Source organism: Phyllobates terribilis, unplaced genomic scaffold (genome assembly GCF_046119375.1).
Source record: "Phyllobates terribilis strain yellow unplaced genomic scaffold, ASM4611937v1 Scaffold_11__3_contigs__length_659146591, whole genome shotgun sequence".
Lineage (NCBI taxonomy): Eukaryota > Metazoa > Chordata > Amphibia > Anura > Dendrobatidae > Phyllobates > Phyllobates terribilis.
This window is the reverse complement of record NW_027362771.1, coordinates 201,693,208-201,716,378: the sequence shown is the minus strand read 5'-3', so window position 1 is coordinate 201,716,378 and position 23,171 is coordinate 201,693,208. Positions and strand designations below refer to the sequence as shown.

At 37.8% G+C, this 23,171-nt stretch overlaps 1 protein-coding gene across 5 annotated transcripts in view; it reads right to left on the bottom strand.

Annotated features, from left to right (window-relative positions):
- The window catches only part of DOCK4 (dedicator of cytokinesis 4), a 378,644-nt gene that overhangs the window by 33,793 nt on the left and 321,680 nt on the right, over positions 1-23,171 (bottom strand). For 4 of the 5 annotated variants that reach the window (XM_073651958.1, XM_073651957.1, XM_073651959.1 and 1 more), the window contains 8 exons: positions 22,084-22,188; positions 20,763-20,904; positions 17,034-17,200; positions 11,260-11,346; positions 5,267-5,443; positions 3,269-3,352; positions 2,578-2,697; positions 2,124-2,245 (listed from right to left, as the gene is read on the bottom strand). In XM_073651958.1, coding sequence (XP_073508059.1) covers positions 2,124-2,245; positions 2,578-2,697; positions 3,269-3,352; positions 5,267-5,443; positions 11,260-11,346; positions 17,034-17,200; positions 20,763-20,904; positions 22,084-22,188 — 1,004 coding nt within the window. The remainder of the gene's footprint in view (positions 1-2,123; positions 2,246-2,577; positions 2,698-3,268; positions 3,353-5,266; positions 5,444-11,259; positions 11,347-17,033; positions 17,201-20,762; positions 20,905-22,083; positions 22,189-23,171) is intronic. The other variant, XM_073651961.1, reaches the window with a different exon arrangement.

The following is a 23,171-nucleotide window of genomic DNA, read 5'->3' as shown; positions in this document are numbered from 1 at the left end:
GATACATTTGGAGAAGCCAGGATGGGACCCTCCGGTCACCTGGCCCCATGGCAACATTCAGAAAAGGAAGGTTGGGACTACTTGGTCTCCTGGCCATATACCTCAATGGACTGTCAGCTTCCTAAGCTTGTCGTTACCTCCTCTCTGTGGGTGCCTGCCAAAAGCGGGGTGCCACTGGTGGGGGTAGTGACTCCATCTTCCTCCTTATAGGGAATCTTCTGTCTGGGGTTCCGTCTAAATCACGTATTTCAGCGATTTACATGTAAATGCTGGTGTAAGCATACAGCATAGAGTGCAGGATAAATCTGAATTGAGTCTTACTGCAATGTTTTGGGAGACAGAATGAACAAATCAACAACAGGTCAAGAATTGCTTGTAGTTGTTTTTCACGCTGTTCCTCATGCGGTATAAGTAATTAAACGAATATAATTTTTTTGGTCGGTGCGATTACAAGAATTATATATATATATTTTTAAGTTTGGCTGCTATCACACACTAAAAACGCTTTTTGTTGCAAAAATAAGTTTTTGCATCGTTATTTTATGAGAGCAATAATTTTTCTATATTTCTACCGACAGTCATGTGAGGGCCTGTTTCTTTGTGGGACAAGCTAATGTTTTTATTGGAACAATTTTCAGGCACATAACATTTTTTGATCGCTTTCTATTCTGAGTTTTGGGAAGACAAATATAGAGGCTCCTTGCCATAGAAGGTACAAATAATCCAAAAATATTCAACTACATAAACCATAAACAATAAGAAAATAAAAAATGATAGTGGCCTCTCAAAAATAATCTGGGTGAAATGGTGGAAGAGGATGAGGGAAAGACCAATCTAATAAACACCTTGTTCTCTACAGTATTTACACAATAAAATCCAGGAAGTTATATGATGAGGGATACCATAAATTCTCCGATAAATTTCACCTGCTTAAACTAACAGGAAGTATGGACCCCCCCAAAACACTAAAATAGAAAAATCATCGGGTCTGGATTTATGCACACGATGTGAGGATTTGCAAGTCTGCAGTCACATAAATTTAATGCAGACTTTAGTGATAAACATAGACAAACCCTTTAAGGGTTTTCTAAGAGATACTAGAAATATCGGTATATGGGAGGACAAACAAAAAAAAAAAAATCAACTTTTTTAAAAGCTATGGCCAACTCAAATAAAATCATGGGTTGCATTAAAAGAGGCAGAGATTCTCAGGACAAGAACATAGTTTTGCCTCTATCTATACAAGTCACTTGTGTAGCCATTCTTAGAATACAGTGTATAATTTTGGGCTCCAGTGTACATGAGGGGGCATAGCTGGACTAAAGCGGGTGAGGAGAAGAGTGACCAAAGTTATTAAAGGAATGGGGGAACTACAATACCAAGTCACCAAACTTGGGGTTATTCAGTTTACGGGTGATATTATTATGTAAATATATAGTAAGTGACAGCACAGAGATCTTTGTAATGACCTTTTGACATGCAGGCCTACAATTATGACAAGGGGGTGTCCTCTATCTCTAAAGGAAAGTAGGTTTAATCATCAACACAGACAGCAATTTTTTTACTGTTAAGAGAAGTGAGAATATGGAACTCTCTATGTACATAATAGTGGAGTCAAGAAGGACTTTTTCTCCTAATATGGAGCAATTGGCATCTGCCTTGTGTGCTTTTTGCTTTCTTCTGGATCAACATGCTACTGTAGGTTACAGGTTTAACGTCATGGATTGTGGTCTTCTTTCAACCTTAAAACTATGAAACTATAACACAGCCAAACAGAAAATCCTTTTTGCCTGTGTGTTGCCAATAAAGATAATGATTGCCTGACACCTATAGACTGTATTCTGTTATCTACAAGTGAAGCCTCCCAAAAAAAGACTTATTTGAAACATTTTATTTTTGGGTTTTCTTGGCTATCCAATTTTTGTTTTATGTAGCTTCATTGAAGAGACAGACAAACTATATCCCTCTTGTACTGTGAAATTTTCTTGTAAATGAAATTGTGTTTATAGGACTATGAGTGTGAAGTATATTTATATATTTTCATGATAGACTGAGTCCTCTGATATCCATAAAAAAATACCTTCTCTAACTCAATATATCCAATAATATAACATTAATATTACCTTCGTCTTGGTACCACACGAGCAGCATCTGGGCCCATAATAGCTGGTGCTGAGTTTCTAGGGATGCGAGGACTTCCGTTGTGGAAATTAACAGGACTAGGTGGTACACAAGCTGAGAAATCCTGGTAGTCCAATGAAAATATGTTAGCAAACAATTTCAGAAGCTCAACCAAGTCATGACCTGATCAGTCAAAATCATCAATAGAAGACAATTTAAAAAATATTCAGCAGCACAGAAAGAGTAGCAAATAAAGCAGACACTAAAACATTGCCGGTGATCACACATCTTGGGTATAGTAACACTTTGTTTAGCACTTCGTGAGAATTTTTCAGCCTGTGAGGTAATTAAACCTATTAACCAAAAGATGTCACTGTTGCTTAATGTCTCACCGTTGAAAGCCATTGGATGAGTAAAAATTCACCATCTCTCTATCTTTTACGGACATTACTATACCTGAATTCCCAGACTTGATTTCAGTACAAAGAACTGGTCCACCATCTTCTTGTGCAATGGTCTCATATCTTGAGGAACAAATTTTTCATGGACAGCTAGCCCGAATTCTAAAATCTGAGCCTGAAAAATATATGAAGACTGGGTACTTAACATGCACAATGAACCGTTTATAGTCTTAAGTCAAGTCTAAATGGACTAAAATACTTGGGCGTACTAGTAGATCACACACTAAAAATGTCTTAGACATGTAGAAATCTATAGAACCTGTAATTTTTCTTCTTCTCATCATGCCAAGATTTATTACATATGTATTTCTTTTACTTTTATTTTACAGGACACTGCTGGCAATCCGATACCTTATAAATGAACAGGTAATGCAACTTTATAACTGCAGAAACCAAGAAATAATTACACTTAAAGGGTAACTATCATGTTATAAAAGTTTTTTATATGTTATAGCCATATAACCACTGCATAGCGTTTCTGATTGGTGCGGGGTCCGAGTCAGTGATGTTTTGACAGAATGGTGGAGGTCTCAAGCCCTGACCGCCACCGATCAGAATGTAGCACTTGTAATATATAAAAACTGTTATAAAATAATAGTTAGACTTTATGGTTTGCCCTTCAAGTGCCTACCTTGAATTTTATATTTCGGTCCTGACATTGATTTTAATATCTTTCTGCACACTACCTGTTCCAGCATTAGTTCTCTCAGGCGTGAGATCTTATCTCCATCCTCAGGGTGGTTGAAGATATACTCCTTCACAAAGAATGCCTATAAAAAAAAACCATAAAGCGTTGGTTATAGTCACAAGCTGTAGACATCATCCAAAATAGCATCAACCTTTAATAACATGCTCTTGGATAAATACATAAATTTATTTTTTTGAAAATATTTACTCTAATCAACAAGAATTTGTAGTTGGCCTCTTGTAAAAGCAGAACATTTTCACAGCAAATCAGTTTTAGTTTAGGAATGTATTCATTATACAGGCAATTCTAGTTATATTCACATATACACAGAAATGGTCAGTGACCACAAAAATTGTTAAGGTTTTTTTTCTTTGTTATTTTATAAGAGTTTCAGCTTTCATTAAAGGGTTACTACTATCTCAGCCATGAATGGAAATATATGTCTCTATGTTGTTGCCACAAGTGGTAGGTGCTACAAAAACAAAGTTGGCAGAGCTGTTTCGGTAACTCAAAGTTGAAAGTTATAGAAACAGTTTGTGAGATACAGAGTGAGATACAGGGTTTTGGTAGCCATGGTTGAGATGGGAATAACATATCTGCTTATTGGATCTGCGAATTGTGTGGAAAAAAAGTATACAATCAAGTTCTTGCCCCCTGAGGAAGCAAGAACCGCGAAACACGCGTTGGGAGTCAGGACTGGTATACTACTGTCTTCACAACAATGAGTATTCACACTTTTCTATACTAATATCTGCTTTTTGTAATTACTCAATTGCCTAATGTTGTATGGGATTATGCAGCATGTGTGACACATTTGGTGATGCGGTTTGTCTCACACAAGTTTCTTTTTCATTATGATTGAGGTGTGGGAGATGACTTGTCTTGGCCACTGAGCATAAATCATGAATTAACTAGTCCTGGTCATTTCCCACTAATCAACCATATGCAATAAGCATTACATTATTCATGATATCTTTATTTGCAATATGGCATTAAGGATTTTTCTTGATATACTCTGATCATGAATGTGCGATAGGCACTATATATCTAATGAGTAGGTGTGTAATATAAAAATTTCCTAGTCTTGTTGTTTAATGGCTGTATTTCCAGCCCTACCTGGGCTTCTGTCACTGACCATTCATTTTTTTCTGCCCATTACTAGTGTGTGTCTTTTTATACGTAATTTTTTCTAATAAAATTCATATTTTTATCATGTAGCATGGACTCCTGTTTTTCCAAGTTCTTATAATGTTGCCTAATGTTGTCTTCTAAATCTGTACAAAGAGTAAGAAAAAGCAGTTGTCACAGACAATTCTTGGTGATACCCCAGGCTATTTATGGTCTGGGAATATCTACTGGAAATTTGCAATATGGAAGTGACCCTGGATACCGGATTACAAGTTTTTCGGTGATATTGTCTCACTTGTCAGCACTTGTAAAGGTAAAACAGCTATTTCTAGCATTCTCTTTTATTGTCTGAAATATTAATTATAATGCAAACTCTGTTGTCATTCAACTGCTGTTCCCAATCCTCATTGTTGGAAGAGGAATGTTTATGGGTTTACAACTAGTGTTGAGCGAGTATCTTCTATTAACCCTTTCGCCGACAATGCTTGGGGCGAGCTCAGAGTATTTATAGCTGCTCGGTAATATGGGTGAATCGCTTCCATGTGCATGATTTGCAACTGTTTGACAGTTTTAGTACATGTGAGGAATGTCTATTTCTTACACATTCCTCACATGTAATAAAGCTGTCAAACAGTTGCAAATCATGCACACGGGAGCGATTCACCCATATCACCGAGCAGCTATAAATACTCGGAGCTCGGCCCAAGCATACTCGGACAGAACATACTCGCTCAACCATATTTACAACCCATGAAAAGAGAATCTTTGAACGAAGAAGAGGAAATTTTAAGTATTCTCTGAAATGTAGGATCCCATGGCTTGAGAAATTTGGGCTTTGAATTAAACAAACTAAATTACTTTATCTTACCTCTTGATATCTTGAAACTCCGCCATTAACTGCAGCATCAATAACCCCATTCAGGCACATTGTCAGAGGGTTTATATTTTGCATCTGCCGTGTCTGACACTGACTAATTAGAGTTCTCAGTTGCTGATTCTTATTTTCTAAAACTTCGATTGCATTTTCAAGTGGGCTCATCTCCGCCTAAGAAAATAGGAAAAAATCTTAGCAAATAAAACATAATAGTAAAAGTCAGAAAAAATACAAAAAAAGAGGTCTGAAAAAGTGAAAAAATTTACACAGTGGCTCATTTTGGGTGATAAATTTGGAGCAGTCTAAGACGTTTTTGTCTACTGGTTGGCTCAATGTGCATCACAAGGTTGTGCTAACATTTTGAAACACATTTATACATTTAAAAGCCATGCCCTGCCTTGCTAAGCACATTTGCAAGATGACTCACAAAAAGGTTTCTCAAAACACAAAACTTAATACAGTTGATGCAAGACATGATTCTTTTTTCTGGGAGAAATTGATCTAGGATTCTGTTGCGTTTAACTTCGAAAAATCCACCTAATGCCTGAAAATCTAGATCCGATAACCTCTCTAGAAAAGCGTGATTGGTGCCCAGTGTAAAAGCATCTACAATGGGATACTTTTACAGAGTAATTTGCGAGTTATGCTTTTATTTGGTAGATTGCTAGCACATTGGTAGAATTAGTGCTAATGATAACTATAAGATATGAGGTGGAGGATATTCCAATTTTATCATCCAAAGCTTTAAAATTAACCTGCCATCCGGTCATCGCCATATCCCCCCAAACCAAACACATGATTGTATACCTTTCTGAAACCGACAGCCAAACATACATTGCTCTACCGCAGAGAAATCGATTTTTGAAGCAATATACATTTAAGGCTGGAAAAGCATTGGAGCTGATCATTCACTTCCATTGCTTTGACACCACACCCTATTCTCTACTTTGCACCACATCTCTAGAGGAAGGACATCTAGGGAGCATTGCTGCATCATCACTTTGCTCCTAAAATCCGGCACTTGATCCGTTCAATGTTATCACACCTGCAAATTAGTTTCCCACCTGTGTGGGCACACCATCTAGAGTACCAAAGTGGAATTGAGCAGCCCCAAAACCACTATTTGACTGAAGATACTGTAATAATCTACATGTAAATCGCATTTAAATTATATCTGGTATGCTCACTTAAAGAGTAGCTCAAAAGGGGAAAATGAAGTTATATTCTCCCTGCAGCTGCTCACTTTCAGTCGTTAGGGTGGTGCAGGGACAGGTTACAGCCTGCTCTGTACACACATACATACTGCAGAGCAGGCTGTCAATCACTGTGCCGGGAATGATCACAGTGTGCTCACTTTATAGTGAGGGTTGACTATTAATACCCCCTGCATCCCCCTGATGACTGAAAGTGAGCAGCTGCAGGGAGGATATAACTTCATTTTCTCCCTGTAGCCACTGCTCCAGTAAGCCTGTGAGACATGACTAAAATGCCATTTACCTGCAGATTACCATTATGTCTACAGGTAAATAGTGTTTCTGAAGGTGACAGGTTCCCTTTCATTATTACTATTTTAATATAATATTTAGTTATGGCTATTAGTTAACAACAAACAGTATGAAGAGAGGCTTAAATGCCTAAACAAGTCTGAAAATAATAGTAAGCTGTTAAAGGTTTTACTTTATTGACTTTAGAGCATAACATATGGAGTCAGTGCCTTAAAAAGGTGTTTTATCTGCTGAAGGTGGCTAATATAATGTATACTTCTTGCACTGAATATTTCTGATCTTTAAATAATAATAGTGTAAAGAGAAGCTAATATGTTCTTCAGCCTTCATTTTCTGAACACAATACTAATTCCTACCAGGCATATTTGCATTCAGTTGGCCAATAACTCTGTAAATGCCCATTCAGATTAGCCAATTTTCATCACATATTTACCATCACACCTGAACATCCTTCCAATAATATGTCCATCAGATTCCCATAATCAACTTATTAGTGGTTTGAAAAGTAGCTGCTTAAGGAGACTTTATTTGGGCAAGCATTTTGAGGTGTCTGCATGCGAGCGCCCCTGGCACTCATAGGAAATGTATTCAGCATTTCCTTTGAAGTCTTGTTAACTGTTAAGACGCGCAAGTTATTCCGAGCATGGCCTTTGATGGGGAGACTGTGAACATATAAAAAACTAGAGGGTGATCTGAGGCCATTTTCTTCCTATTGGTACATCTCTATAGTAATTTTTGGTAGATTGCATGTTGTATATCTTCACAATTTAGAGATTATAGCCATCAGGATATAGTTTTTCTAATCATTGGAGTTCATGTACAAATATTTAGCGTCCTCCCCTGAATTACGATGTTGTTGCTTGAAGTTCAAGGTGAAAATCTCTAAGCAATCATATAAAAAAAAAAAAATTCAAGGAAGTATTCAATTGTAATTACTGTTGTTAAAGGATGTGCAGCCACTTATGGCATGACGACTGTTTTATATAAGAGTAAGCCTCATTCAGACGTATGCAAGTCTCGTACATACTCTATTGATGTTTGTCAGGGAAAGAACACGTACCTATTATAGTCTATGAAGGTGTTCACTTGTCCATTTGTTTTGTTTTTTGTTTTTTACAGTGTGTCCGTTTTTGACCAGAGTCACTGATCAGAATGGGTGGAAAAGTTTAGCAATTTTTTTTTGTTTTGGCATAGAAGAAAATCACTGATGGTAAAAACAGTAGTAGATGAGGACGATATCATGCTGAACAGGCTGAGCTGCGGTAAATGAGAAGCTTTTTGTTTTCCAAAATGGTTCTTTATTGTACCAACGCGTTTCAGCACTGGCGTGGCGCCTTTCTTAAGGTAAAAAACCAAGTATGCACAATATAGTAACAGGAGGGTTTAAAAAGGCTGAAGACTAATTAAGAACGCCCATAAAGGGGAGGTGAATGAACTCAAGACATGGTTAGGAAGAGGGGAAGTGATAGTCAAAGTATGGGGGGAAAAAAAAAGTTATTTTTTCCATACTTTATTGACTATCACATGCCCTCTTCCTAACCATGTCTATAGTTCATTCACCTTCCCTTTTATAGGTGTCCTTAATTAGTGCAAAAGTAAAGTCGAGGTCATCCGCATGCAATCAGTGAAAGTCCGGAGCAAAGGAGACGTTTGTGCCTCAGACGTGGATGAATGCAAAGAAGAAAAAATATTCAGCTGCATGGAAATCATGAATCTTGAGCTTTATTGGTGTGAATAGAGTACAAATCCAAACCGGTTGGTTAAAATGCCATGGTATCAAATGTAGATAAAATCAACACATTTCAGGTAGTGAAAGCTTTAATCAGCCTTCAGTCTTTTTAAACCCTGCTGTTACTGTTTTGTTCATAGTTGTTTTTTTACCTTGAGAAGGGCATCGGTCCAGTGCCGAAACGCATTGGTACAATAAAGAAGAGTTTTGAAAAACAAAAGGATTCTCATTTACCGCAGTACAGCCCTTTCAACGTGACGTCGTCCTCCTTGATTATTAATCATCCAGAAGAAGTTTTTCTTCTCCAGCTATGGGGACGCAGCAGCAGTCAGATGTGTCTACACAACACCGCCAGGTGAGCGCATACTCCGCCTTTTACTTTCCTTACCAGGCGATACTGCTGTGTGTGTGTGTACTTTTGTCCCCCAAACAGTTTTTGATAATAAAAACAGATACACTGAAAAAAACAGTGATGAATATCTGACCCAGTACACCGATGGAAATTAGTCAGTTTATTTCATGTATGGAAAAGAGCTGGACCTCTGTATGAGGCCTAATAGGCGTTTTCAACAATCTATTGTCACTAAGATGTGGTTGTGCTGCGAGTTTGCGACCCAATTCTGCACATTTTCCAGCATACGTACGTAGCGGTTTTTAATTCCTTGTTTCTCTTCTGATAGTTTGACAGTTGCCATGATGATGAGGATGGGCGAAGAGATGGAGCCCATTTCCAATGGAATGTGATACTAAATGAATTGGCTGTATTTCTGTTATTCGGTGCTTGATAATGGCCGTATGCAAACAAATTGTTACAATGCATTTTTTCAGGATGATATAAAAGCTTTAAAAAAAAAAAAGTTTGTTTGTTGTTGTTTTTTTTTTTTTTAAATGTGCCTCAGATTTTTTGAATACAGGTGTTTGTTCCCAGTCTCTTACATGACAGGTTTATATGCCTCCTTACCATAATTTTATATTTTGTTTAAAGATCGAAAGCTAGACTTCTGAAAGGGGGCAAATATTTATCACAGCACTGTATAGGAATAGACACGCACTTGTGATCAGGAAAACCACTACAAGGCTTGCATTGCTTTCACAATATATGCTACAAATAATGTCCTTTTCAAAAAATAAGGGGGATGGAAAGTAAATCTCCTGCAGCTGGCAGTGGATAGTTTAATAACAGCTCTTATACATCACTATCCATAGACTGGGAAACAACAGCAAGGCTCACTGTGTACTTCCAGAAATTCAGCTCGCAAATTAAGGTCACAGACACTAGGCTTTTGTTTGTATGTTTGTTTGTTTGTAAAGGCTTGGGAAGAAAAAGACCGGCATAGGAAATTCTCAGAATGCCGGAAAAGTGTCACTCTCGGAATGCCAGTATATCTAGAATACTGTTTCATAGTTTAGCAATATATTATTTTTACAGATGTTTTGCACAGTGTTTAATATATATTTAAAATGTTGCTAAAAATGATATTGCAAATATATGTTTTAGAAATACGCCCTATGGTAGATGCTAATTATAGTGGTTTCTATGGTTAGTTTATGTTGCTGTCTTTACCTTTGAAAATAATTTTGCAGTTCCATTGCTTCTCTCGCGCTGATCTCGCCTTTTACAGTCCAAAGATGCATGGACAATTCCTTGGGTCGCTACTGGCACCAGACAATAAGTCTGTTACCAGACAGATCCCTAGTGTCCTAGCCGAATAGCGGTATTGAGCTTGGAGAGGTGATATTTTTTGCTACTTCAGATTACTATAGAGCACCTGGGGCACAAGGGATTACCAGAATGCAAATCTGTGTGCAGACTGAAGCAGTGGATGCTGGGAGATTCCAGCTCTGATGTGTAAGTCTAGTGAAGCTGAGGGGCCCCGGTCTCATAATATAATAGCGTTACTAGCCCTCTCTTGCAGAGCAATATGCCGTATATCGCATCTAATGGTGGTGCTCACATTAGAAATAGCAAATGTAGCATCCAAGAAAATTTGGGGGTCGCACTCCCCAGTTATACTATTAAAAGTCCTTTATTCCTTAGTACAGGGAACAAAAACAAGCAGTGTGAGAGGCAGGTGTGCTTTTTTATGTTCCATGGACTAAGAAATAAAGGACTTTTAATCGCTTACCTGGTGAGTGCGACCCTCATTTTCTTGGAAGCGAAGTATTCTGGCTCTGATGCCTGCAGATTATAAATGCAGCTTTTGACTGTAACACAGGCTAGGCAGAAGATATGTAATGTATTTATCCATTTTATGTAGTTCATGTCGATATTTAATTTTAACATAGCGTCCAGATATTAGGATATACAAGCTAATGTGGTGGCAGCCTGCGTCACATATTATTAGTGCTCAGTTGTATCAAAGTTTGCTTGCATCTTGGAAACCTAAAAAACATGAAGCTCTAACAGATCTCGATGCGTTTTATCTTTACAAAATAACAGAAGTTAATTCTAAGAAATGCATGTTCCACAAAACCTTAGCAAACGACATACAAGAAAGAAACGTTGGAGCCTTTTCCAGTGAACCATTAAAACAAAAGCATGGCAGAGTATCCGCGCATACCCGCCTATTTCTTAGTACAAGACATTTAATTAGAGCAAGTGTGCAATGTAAATACGGTGTTTCTATGGCAACATATACTGACAATGCACTCGCCTGTTTTCCAAGTATTAAACCAAGCAATTTCCACAAGATGTGAATATTTTATGCTGCTTTATAGAATAAGATATCATGCAAGAAAGTGCACAGGCTTACCACTTCCCGTTTTTCAACTTCAAACCATCGGGAGATGCCAGGCAGGCTTTGCACCAGTGTCAGAGCTGTTCTCTCTACCCAGAGGCTCTTAAAAATGAGAAAATATTTGTCATTAAAATCCACCATGTACATAATAATTCAACTGGACTTAAGCAACCAGAATTTTTAACAGTTGGGTGAGTCCGATTCACCACTATACAGAAAGAAACACCAGCTAAATGTTTTGTTTCAACATGGTGACCTTATATTTGAAATGACTTTTTAAAAAAATAAAATAAATAAATAAAAAACACAATGGCTCAGATTCGTTAAGACTGACGCTTTGTATGCATATCTTATTGAGGGGCGTGCAAAATTAAGATGTGCCGAATGAATTCGGCACATCTTCAAAGTGACGTGACTCACTAGAAATGTTACTCCAGTTGGGGACTAGAGTAGCATTTCTGGAGTAAGAAGCAGTTGACAGGTAAATGTAACCATGCCTGTCTCGACTCCTCCTCAGCCACAATTTTGACATAGCTGCCCTAAAAAATTTTGCAACATTTCAAAACATTCTCCGCTAGTTTTCTAGTGTAAACACTTTGATGAATTGGAACCAATGGTAAAAATAGTTTTAGATATTTTTGGCTGTGGCATTTTAAATGCCTTAACATTTTCAGACGTCTCTAACAGTCAGTAAGGGTAATAATTCTGAATAGTAGGGCAGACTAATGTCAGTTTGCAACCTACTGCAAAGGGAAGAGGTTATCCCAAGCCGATACAATAACAGCGCTATCAATTAGCTCAAATAAATATGAAACAAGTGAAATGACAGATGCTTAGATGCTCGTTTAGACAGATGCATCAAATAAGTATACAATTGTCATTATTTCTTTCTTTAGGACTGAATGAAAAAATAATAATAATAATAATATTATATATATATAGATTTATATTTATATTTTAAAAAAAGTTTTGTCTTTGTTTCTTCAGACAGATGCAGAATGTGCAAATGTATGGAAATATATACTACTTCTGTCTGCCAGACTCTACACACATACACCAGACCAGACTCCCCTGTATACAGACCCCAGAGCTAATCCCCATTTACACAACCCAGCTGGACTCTATATCTCTTTAAAGAGCTAACACTCACGGTGTGTATAGGGTAAATTTTTGTTACTCTTATATAATGACATACAATGTAATGTCAGCATAGTTTCTGTTTATACATGTTGTAACAATTCTACTCACTTGGAAGCGATCTAAGGTATCATAGGAATCGTTTCTATTTTAAGTCCGGCTGGTTTATTTCGGTCCTCAAAAACCATATCACAGGAAAACTTAAATACAGCCTTTATCTGGCACAAAGTGAAACATAAAGTAACAAGTCCATACAATAGTGCTGGTTAGCCCACATGCCTTAGAGTCCAGCTTCTTAGTACTTTAGCAAAGGCACTCAATCCAGGAGATTTGCACACCTTCATACACATAGACATGTGTGAGACAAACAGGTGTCATTTTATAAAATGAACCACACCCAGGGGTGGAGATATGGTGAGCAGCAGTCTCTCCCAACTCTTCAGCTGCTCATAATCAACCTGTCATGGTCGATTAACCCCTTTTAGTCCAATATTACTAAAGCATTACTCCAGGTTTATCTCCCATCCACTGGACACAAAGTACAAAAGAACTTCCTGACAACAGCTTTGGCTCGCTTTCCACATTTTTTAACATGGAGTTGACAGCACACTAAATCATACATAATGTTTGCTGATTGCCTGGGGTCTTTCTCTTTGCCAGGAATGGCCAATGAGTGCAACCACCAAAGCGCTAGTGTTCCGATGGTGCTACTCAGACGTTTCGATAATTGGAAAAAATAAACTGTGATTCAGTACCTGGTATGAGATCTACATAAAGATTGATTCAAAGTTTCATTCAGCTGTGACAGAGTCACTGGTGTTATATGTGAGGGGAGATATGTTTCACTACAACTATTAAACTTAGTGAACTGAACCTACAACTTTTCTCCAGCACGTTGTATGTTGGGGGTTAAATCACCATTGTGAAGGGAATGGTTTTGTGCGAATGACATAGAGACGGGAGGGAAGTCATTCACCCTATCTCCACTTTAGGGTGTGGCTGAGCAGAGTTAAATGCTCAGTCACTGTTTTTTTTTCCTGTGGTTGGGAGATTGGAGAGGCAAGTCTCCAGACTGTGAAACTTCAGCTCAGGAGGAGCTGAAGTGTGCTGCAAATTGGTGCAGGCGAACCAGCACACATATGGACTGTGTTATCCTTTGTTTTTTTGTGTACCTGTATGCCAGCAAGGCTGAGTTTATTTCTTTAAAGTCTGCAGTGCCTTATGGTGATATAATAAACCTGCAGATTAAACCATTCCAGTGACTATTTCCGACTGCAGCTGAGCAAGTTTTCTTGCCACACAGCATTCATCTCTCACAAGACAAATGTGTGGTGTTTAGTTCATGTAAAAATCTAATACGGTATAAATTTGTGTGTACCTGCTGGCATATCCATCGTAGGTGCATGTGTATGTGTGGATGTATGTGGTAAGTATGTGCCTTTATTTTTATCATTTTTCAATGTCTTATTACCTTTGAAATGGGGCTAGATATCGTTGTAATATATATTTATTGTGATTTCAAACTCAATATGCAACCGAGTGAGTAAAAACAAAAACTTTGTCTTAAGAAAGGTTTAAGCCAACAATATTGGGCATATTCAATCTCAAAGCCTAGGAAAACTGAGATGCAAATTTCACCTTGTCTTCCCATGAGTTGCGGAAACAGTATACATCTCTGTGCTATGACGCTTGCGTAACCCCCTTTCACTTCTGTGGAAGTTATAAAAGCAGTATAACACAGATAGCTAAGCTATCCATAATCCTGACCACGTCTGGCCACCGAATAAATAGTGAAGATGGGAATACCACTTCAATGGTTCTTTTGATGTGGATTTTTTACAGAATTGCTGCATATTTACCATATTGTAAAATGTTGAAATGCATAGCAAGCCCACAGAAAATCCACATCAAAACCTGCATGTAACAGGTGCAGATTTGCTGTGGTCAAAAAGACACCTCATGTGAATTCACATTTTATATACCCAGTAGTTTTTATTCTCTGCACACTGAGATGTTTACCTAAATGCGAAATGTCTTATATCCATAAAAAGTGGATCTGACAGGTCTCCTGAGCTGCTACATCTGAGGACAGCATAGGGCAAATAAGCCGATCTTCAGGATATATAGCTTTCTATGATTCAATTTAACATTTTCTCTATATTTATAGAGAAATATAAAAGCACAAAATACCACACAGCTCACCAATTTCCTCTCTGTCATATGCTCCATTCACATAAATCTAACAGATCTGATCAAAGCCCATATATTTAAACAGTCATCAGCTACCGAATGAAATATTCCTTTGTATTCACATTAACTAAAAGAGATCTTTAAAAGTATTTTTTTTTCCCATTATATTTACTAGTGGAAATTAAATTAACGTGAAAATCCCAGGTCTAAAAAAACCCCTAAAGTATGAGCAAGCCTTCTTTCCCAACTTTAGAGACCTGCACAGTGACAAGATTTACACCACCCCTAAAATTATTAGAGTTAACTTGTCAGCAGGATTTTGCTAAGTAAACTACAGGCAGTGTCAGGTTGGCGCTGTTACATTGATTAAAATTATACCTGGGATGATAAAATCCATCTTGTGGTTGTTGTTTAATATGTGTTTGCAGTTTGGAGATAATGATATGCTTGTGCTCCGGGGTGGCCTTTGGTGAGGGCTTTCTTTGGTGCTCTGGCATTGTTTTCATCATTGTGGCTTAAATGACAGGTCACTGAACCTTCAGTGACATGCCTCCTACTTTAAATACTGCACTTGCGCAGTTCATATTGTGGTCTTTTAAAATAAAATATAACTACAGCATAATGGCGCACGTGTGCTCGCAGTTGCATCCATCGGCAAGCGATACAGGCTACTGCGCATGCGCCATTTTCCTGGAGTTACATTTTTTTTCAAAAGACCACAAAATTAACTGCACATTTGCAGTATTTAAAAGTAGGAGGCATGTCACTGAAGGTTCAGTGACCTCTCATTTAAGTGCATAAGGATGAATATGAGAACAGAGCACCAAGAAACGACACGTCCACAGGCCGCCCCAGAGCACAGGCATATCATTATCTCCAAACTGCAAAGATTAAACAACAACCACAAGACGGATTTCATCAACCCAGGTATCATTTTAATCAGTGTAACGGCACCAACCTGACACTGCCAGTAGTTTACGTAGAAAAATCCTGATGACCGGTTCAATTTAAGATATTTCACTTCTACTATTGTTACAAAGTGCATCTGTTCTTCTGAGATCGAAGTCAGCCTGCACTGAGTCCACCTCTAAAAGTGCCCCTACACCTTCAATGACTGTTGGTCAACACTCAATGAGAGAGTGAAATAAACCGCTACCAGACATCTTGAGAGCAGCTCATCTCCTCTGGATACACAATAAAACTTATATGCTTGATCCTTTTCCTTGCAACATGTGGAGATCTTAAAACTCTGTAGGATGCAGAAGCTTATCACATGACATTGGGGCAATCATTTTTCTAGGTCAATTGCTGGTTGAGATAAAAAATAACCTGGTCTTAATGGCTTCACAATGCAATTCTAGAAGGTATTGATCAGCTTTCTGCCCTTACTAGCAACTTAAGAAACTTGCTTTCCTATTCACAGCATCTCTTTTATTCCTAAAACACTGGCACCATGGCCAGTCCTACACCAACTTAAATACTACAAGACTTGTTAAAGAGACCTCCAGAAATAATGCTCTTGTGCACAGCAGGCAAACGGTTTCCAGATGGCACATACAGTCTTCATCATCAACACAGAAAACTACTTTTAAAATTGTTTCTAAATATCGCAGAGTTCTGCATAAATGTTTCCCAGCAGTATCCGAGAGTTGTTGGAGAAGCTCCATGGTACGATTCAATGGAAGTGTACCTCCATTTTATTGGATCCCCAAATACTCGAAGGTTCATCCGAGGCTTTGATAATTACCTTTCCAGCAAAAAAAAGGGAACTGAAATTATACAGCCATAACTATGTAGGACTGGCCTAAAAAAATATTAATATACCAAAGAATCAAACTGGAGGCCTATTTGAGACTTTGTGAGCATCAAGCCATATATTCAATGTTTTTTTTTAAAAAAAGAGATTACAGTGCCTATATGTGAAAAACTTATCTGCCCAGATTAAAAGCATATAGAGTTTTATCTTCCATGAAAATAACAGCCAACACCAAGTCATAAGGGTCTGATAATACAAGACTGTTTGCTAAATCTATGAAATTACATACCCATGCAAATTAAATATATAGATCAGCTTTAAAATAGATTGTACAATATTTTAGTCCTACACTAAATCACAAAAACAGTCCCGTGAAATAATCCTGTCTAATAGGAACCTATCTTTAGCTCTGAAAAATCTCCAGAGGACAAAAGTCTTTTCAAGGGATCCACTTCCCCATTTTCATCCGGATGATAAACGTCTAGATGTAATTGAAAGCTCTCTCTCTGTGTCCTGGGAATATTCAAATGCAAAGTAGTCATTTCAGCTAACACAAAATTCCTTGTGCTAAATAGCAGAAATAGGAAATGTGTAAAAGAGAAAACGTGACCTCCTATGCACTCTACACACTCTAAGCGACATTACACTTTCAGCTGGATTGGATGCACCAAGAGACTAAAGCATAGTTTGTAGAAACGCGTTTTACCTTGAATTCATTTTCCTTGTCCTTTGTACCCTTATGGAAAGGTCTGTCATAACGGAATCTCCAAATGTGGTTAACTTTGTAAAAGCTTTTGATATTATCAGGAATACCCTCTCTCTGCAGAACCTCTTGGCTTTCAGGAATAGGAGTAACGGCATAAATCTGTAAATCTGGGCAAATAGTAAAGGCTAATACAAGAGAACAACTCCCTTTATTTATAAAGAACTATGGCTTCCTCAATAGATCATAACATATAGCTCTGGCAAAAATTAAGAGACCACTGAACAGTTTTCTATTGGAAAGCATGGATAGACGCATGAAATCTGTGATTAAAAATCATGGCTATTCCACCAAATATTGATTTCTGAACTCTTCCTGAGTAAAAACATGAGTAATTTGAGGTCTGAAAACACTGTTTCTTTTTTAGTCTTTTGACGCTTTATCATTTGCTGCAAATAAATACTAAATTTTAGCTTTGAATTTCGGAGTCATGTTGTCAGTAGTTTATAGACTAAAACAACAATGTACATTTTATTCAAAAATAAAGAGAAAAATCAGAAAAAAATCAAAATTTTGCAGTGGTCTCTTAATTTTTGCCAGAGCTGTATGTGTATTCAAATATTTAACAAGGTTTAAGGAAACCTGTGCCCATGAAAATGCAGTATAATCTGCAGGCATCATGTTATAGAGCAGGGGGAGCTCAGCAGATTGATGTATAGTGTAGTGAGGAAAGACCGGGTATAACCTGTATTTTCAGCATTTCATCCTCTGCTCTTTCTGGCATTTTTGGTCCGGTGGGCGGGGCCATCAATAACTGACAGCTATCTTTATATAAGTGTGCACACAGAAATAGCTGTCAGTCACTGATAGCCCCCCCCACTGGACGAGCAGAGGTAAAAATGATGAAATCACAGGTCATACTGAGTCTATTCTCATAAAATCACATATTCTGCTCACCTCCTCCTTCTCTATAGCATGGTGCCCGCAGATCACATTGCATTTTCTTGGTGACAGGTTCGCTTTACAGGGGGTGTCCCGTGAAGAAAGTACATTTAGATTTTGGAATAAAACAAATTCCACAATTGGATGTATTAAAAAAATGTTCCTGTGCTGAGATTATAAATGTGCCCCTGCTGTGCACTGTGTAATGGCTGTGTCTGACCGTGCTGGAACATGGTCTGAACATACCACGGCTCCTGGGCAGGGGTGGAAGCAAAAGAGTATACAGACATTACAGCAGGGGATCACAGCTGATTCTTTCTGGGAGGTAAAATGTGTTTTTAAACAGGGAGGGAAATATTTTACCTCACAGGAAGAATCAGCTGTGATCCCATGCTGTAATGTCTGTATACTCTTTTGCTTCCCCTCCTGCCCAGGAGATGTGGTATGATCAGACCATGTTCTGTACATGGTCAGACACAGCCATTACACAGTACACAGCAGGGGCACATTTATAAGATTATCTCAGCACTGGGAAAAAAAATTTACACATCCAATTGCAGAACTTATTTTTATTCAAACATCTATTGATTACAATGTACTTTGTTCATGGGAAAAACCCTTTAAGGAAACATTTACATTTACCATTTATTTCCTGGTATGTCAAAACTCCTATTTACTGTAAAGTCTGGCTGCTGTGGTAAAACAGGCTTTGCATACAGGATGTAGAAAATTTTGCTGAGAAGGTGAGATTTCGAGTTTATTACACTGAATACATGGTGGTCAATCATGTACAGTAGACTTTCATATATGATAGGAATTAGTTACAATATAATCCCATAATTCAATACACTAGGCATACCATTAAAATATATACAGCGGGTGAAACAAGTATTGAACACTTCACCAATTCTATTGGTTCTATTGACATGAAATTCTCACCAGATGTCGGTAACAACCCATCCAATACACCCAGACAAATAAACCAAACCATAGATGTCCATAAATTAAGTTATGTGTAATAATGAGAAATTACACAGGGAAAAAGTATTGAACATATGAAGAAAGAGAAGTGCAAAAAGCCATGGAAAGTAAGTCATGATATCAGCTAAAATCTATCAGCAATTAGAAAGCAAACCTGCCACTTAGTGAAAAATAATATCAGCCGGTTCAACTGATGGCCTATTAAAAGGTGTCTTCATTACCAAGTTGCCACACAAGAAACATATGATGAATAAAACCAGTTAGCTGTCTCAAGACCTCCGCAACCCTATTGTTGCAAAACATACTGATGGCATTGGTTACAGGAGAATTTCTAAACTACTGAAGGTAGTGAAAAGAATTATCAGAAGAGTTGTCCAAGAGCCAAGGACCACCTCTGCAGAGCTACAGAAAGACCTTAAATCAGAATTGTTTCAAAGAAAACTATAAGTAATGCACTCAACTTCCATGGCCTGTTTGCACGCTCACCACACAAGACTCCATTGCTGAACAAAAAGCATGTTCAAATGCATTTAAAGTTTGCTCAACAACATTCAGACAAGTCTGTGAAATACTGGGAGAATAGAGCCTGGTGAGATCAGACTAAACTGAACTCTTTCGATGCCATAATACACACCATGTGTGGAGTCCAAAAGGCACTGCATATCACCCCAAAAACACCATGCCAACAGTGAAGTTTGGAGGTGGGAACATCATAGTGTGGGGCTGTTTTTCAGCATATCGCACTGGAAAACTTCATATAATTGAAGGAGTGATAGACAAATGTACCGAGACATTCTTGATAAAAAATTTGCTGCCATCTACCAAGATGATGAGGATGAAACGAAGGTGGACATTTCAGCAAGACAATGATCCTAAACACATAGCCAAGGAAACTCTCAATTGGTTTCAGAGAAAGAAAATAAAGCTGCTAGAATGGCCCAGCCAATCATCTGACATGAATCTAACAGAAAATTTATGGAAGGAACCAAAGTTCAGAGTTCATAGAAGGAGCCCACAGAATCGTCAGGATTTGAGGAGTGTTTGTGTGGAAGAATGGGCAAAAATCACACCTGAGCAATGCATGCGACTAGTTTCTCCATACAGGAGGCGTCTTGAAAAGGTCATAACCAACAAAGTATTTTGTACGAAGTATTAAATAAATTTCAGTAGGTGTGTTCAATACCTTTTACCTGTGTAATTTCTCATTATTACACATAACTTAATTTATGGACATTTATGGTTTGAAGTCTTTGCTTATTTGTATTGGAGGAGTTGTTACTGACATCTGCTGAGAATTTCATGTCAATAGCACCTTTAGAAATATATTTACTTAGAAAATTGGTGCTGTGTTCAATACTTATTTCAACCACTATGTGTATTTTTAATATGTTAGAAAATTTGAAATTTTATTTAAGGTTTGTACCCAGTTAGAAAAAAAAACAACAACTTAGAACATTTAACTGGGACCTGCTGTAGTAAACATGTAGTCTGATTTACCTAATTTGTGATTGACTATATGCACACACCCTGGGAAGACTGAATCACTGATTAGCACAGCACAGTATTGCTAAACTTGGAATGAGCAGGAATTTAAATGAATAAAATACAAATTAGACGTATTCAATAATCTGCTCAGCTACTTCCCCATTATAACATTCTGTCCATAGATGACACTAAATTTCCAAAGTTACAGGTTCCCTTTAAGTTTGTTTTTTTAATGCAATTAATTGAAGTTAAACCATGAAAAATGATGTAAAAACTTGTATGTGGTTTGACATGTATTTTAGACTGATAATGTACAAAGGATACACTGAGCTTCTGCCTGGAAGATCGTTTCATCAGGCTGGTTGGCATGCTGCATTGCAATGGCATGTGGAAATTCTGTAAGCATGCGCTGCTGGAAGGCTTCCAGTCTCTCGTAGTCATGGCCTCGACAAACAAATTCTTTGTTCTGGTAATTAGAGAAGTTAGTTTATTACCATTTCAGTTTGATTAAGTATTGTATCATCTACCTACCAAAACAATAAAACGTAATAAGTACATAAAAAACAGTAACAAGACAATATGAAGAGTTTTGCTCCATACAATATATGTCCTCATTCAGTGTATGGTTGCCTTTAAGGAGACACTCCCCACTTCCTCATATAGGCTATACCCCCAAATAGCTCAATCTCAATTATTACTAGTACATATAGTGCCCCGCTTAGCCCTTCATCAAACCCAAAAAATAATTCAGAGTCCAAAAATTAAGACTTATTTATATAATGTGTCTTTAAAAATCATATATACTGGTCCTGCATATTTTTTTACATCTATATGCTATGTTTGATAGAGGCAAGAAAAGTATTTAGGTGTATATGTAGCAGCACAATATAGGAGTATATAAATAGTCTAGGCAGCACAGGTCGCTCGGGGGATTCAGAGTCACTCAAGCTCCCACCACTATCGCCTCCACCATACAGTTGGACATGTCCTTTGTGCTTTCTTCTTCAGTTGCTTTCTCAGTGATCCATGCCAGGGAAGAAACCTTTCAGCAATGCACGGTGACAGGTTGCCCACACAGCTGTCTCCTGTCACATACTACAACAACAAGTCATCCTTTTCTAGCCCGAGCTGATTGCTGTGGGTAGCTGTTGCTTGCTGTGGAGGTGGACTTAATGTGCATGAAGCAGCCAATTCAAAAGGTCCCCTGTCTGCACGGTGCATGCGGAAAGCAACCTTCATTCAACAAATTTAAAAGGCAGAAACAGTTTTTTTTCTGCTAGACACTATGAAAGGCAGAAAAAAAAAATAAAACGAACCACAGAGCTTTTGAATATTTAGTAAATTTAGGGAGGCCTGGCAACCCTATTCCTGTATCGCATTAAATGAGACTACCTTGCTTAAAAATGTATAAGGGAACTAATCTATTCTCACGTGATAGCACGACAAGCATCATAATAGAAGAATAGAGGATAAACTGCTGGTGCTCTTCTTCTAGGAGTCATCAGACAAAAAGTTGACTTCCATTACGTAATAAAGGCTTTGCTTGGCCAGATGTCTGACAAATAGTTTTTGAGAAGAACATACGAATGTATCCATTATGTCAAAATTCTTCACAATCATTTTTTTTTACATTTGTAACACTTACTCTTAAAAAAAATGGGAATTTCTTTCCATAAAATCCAACTCGAAAAAACTCTGGCTCCAAACGCTGTTGGTCCATTATTTTATCATAGAGAGATGCTTCCATCATCTGTTCAAGCACAAGAATATGGCTTTTATCAGTCACCAAATGAAACATATCCCACATTGAAGAGAATCTGTCAATAGTGTCAACCCTCCTAACCTGTCTATATGAACATGCAGGTCATAGAAAGCCAAATAAAATGATACCCTGATATCTGTAATCCAATGTCTTATTCTAGAGAAATCCACATTTTCTTAAATTTTCGTAAATGAGCTGTTAAGATCTATTGACCGCACATAGATAAGACATCGGATAACAGATATCAAGGTATCCTTTTCTTCAAGTTTCTATGACCTACATTCCCATAAGAGATGTCCTTTAGATATTATCTTTATTTGCCCTAGGCTCATGAACACAAAGCCTGAATGGCAGTGAATGGAGATCATACTACTCTATAGTATGGAGATTTTAGTACGGACCTTTACAGAACAATTTCTTTTTACAAGAAATTGTCATCAGATTTTCAAGTTAATTATACATTGCTCTATGCAAGTATGTTTTTAAATAGCTTGAAAATGACCTTTGATTGGATTTTTTAATTTAAACAATACCTCCTCCAATTGGCAGTGCTCAACTGATTCCAGAACAGTTTTTGTTTTTCTTCTGTGCCTCTCCGTTGCGAGGTTATGCCCACTCGGTAATACAGAGCAGCCAATACGCAATTTTCCCTTCAACCAACTTGGTGTGTACCAAAGAGTTTTTCTATAATGCTGGCCGGTCCAAACACGACCACTGCATTTTGTCCCAGTTAGCGTGTCCCTTCCTGCAAATGGAACCAGAACACAACAGAAAAGCAACACAGTGCATTGCCTGTAACATAGTTGGATTTGGCACTCCAGCACTATTGCTCTCCTGTGCTCCAGCTCAACTAAGCTCTGGCACGCCGATAACTGGAAGGGATAATATGATGACTGCAGAGATCTCAGTATGGTTATGAGACAGATCTCATCTAACATGAAAATGAAGAGTTGGCTGCTGTTGTGACCTCC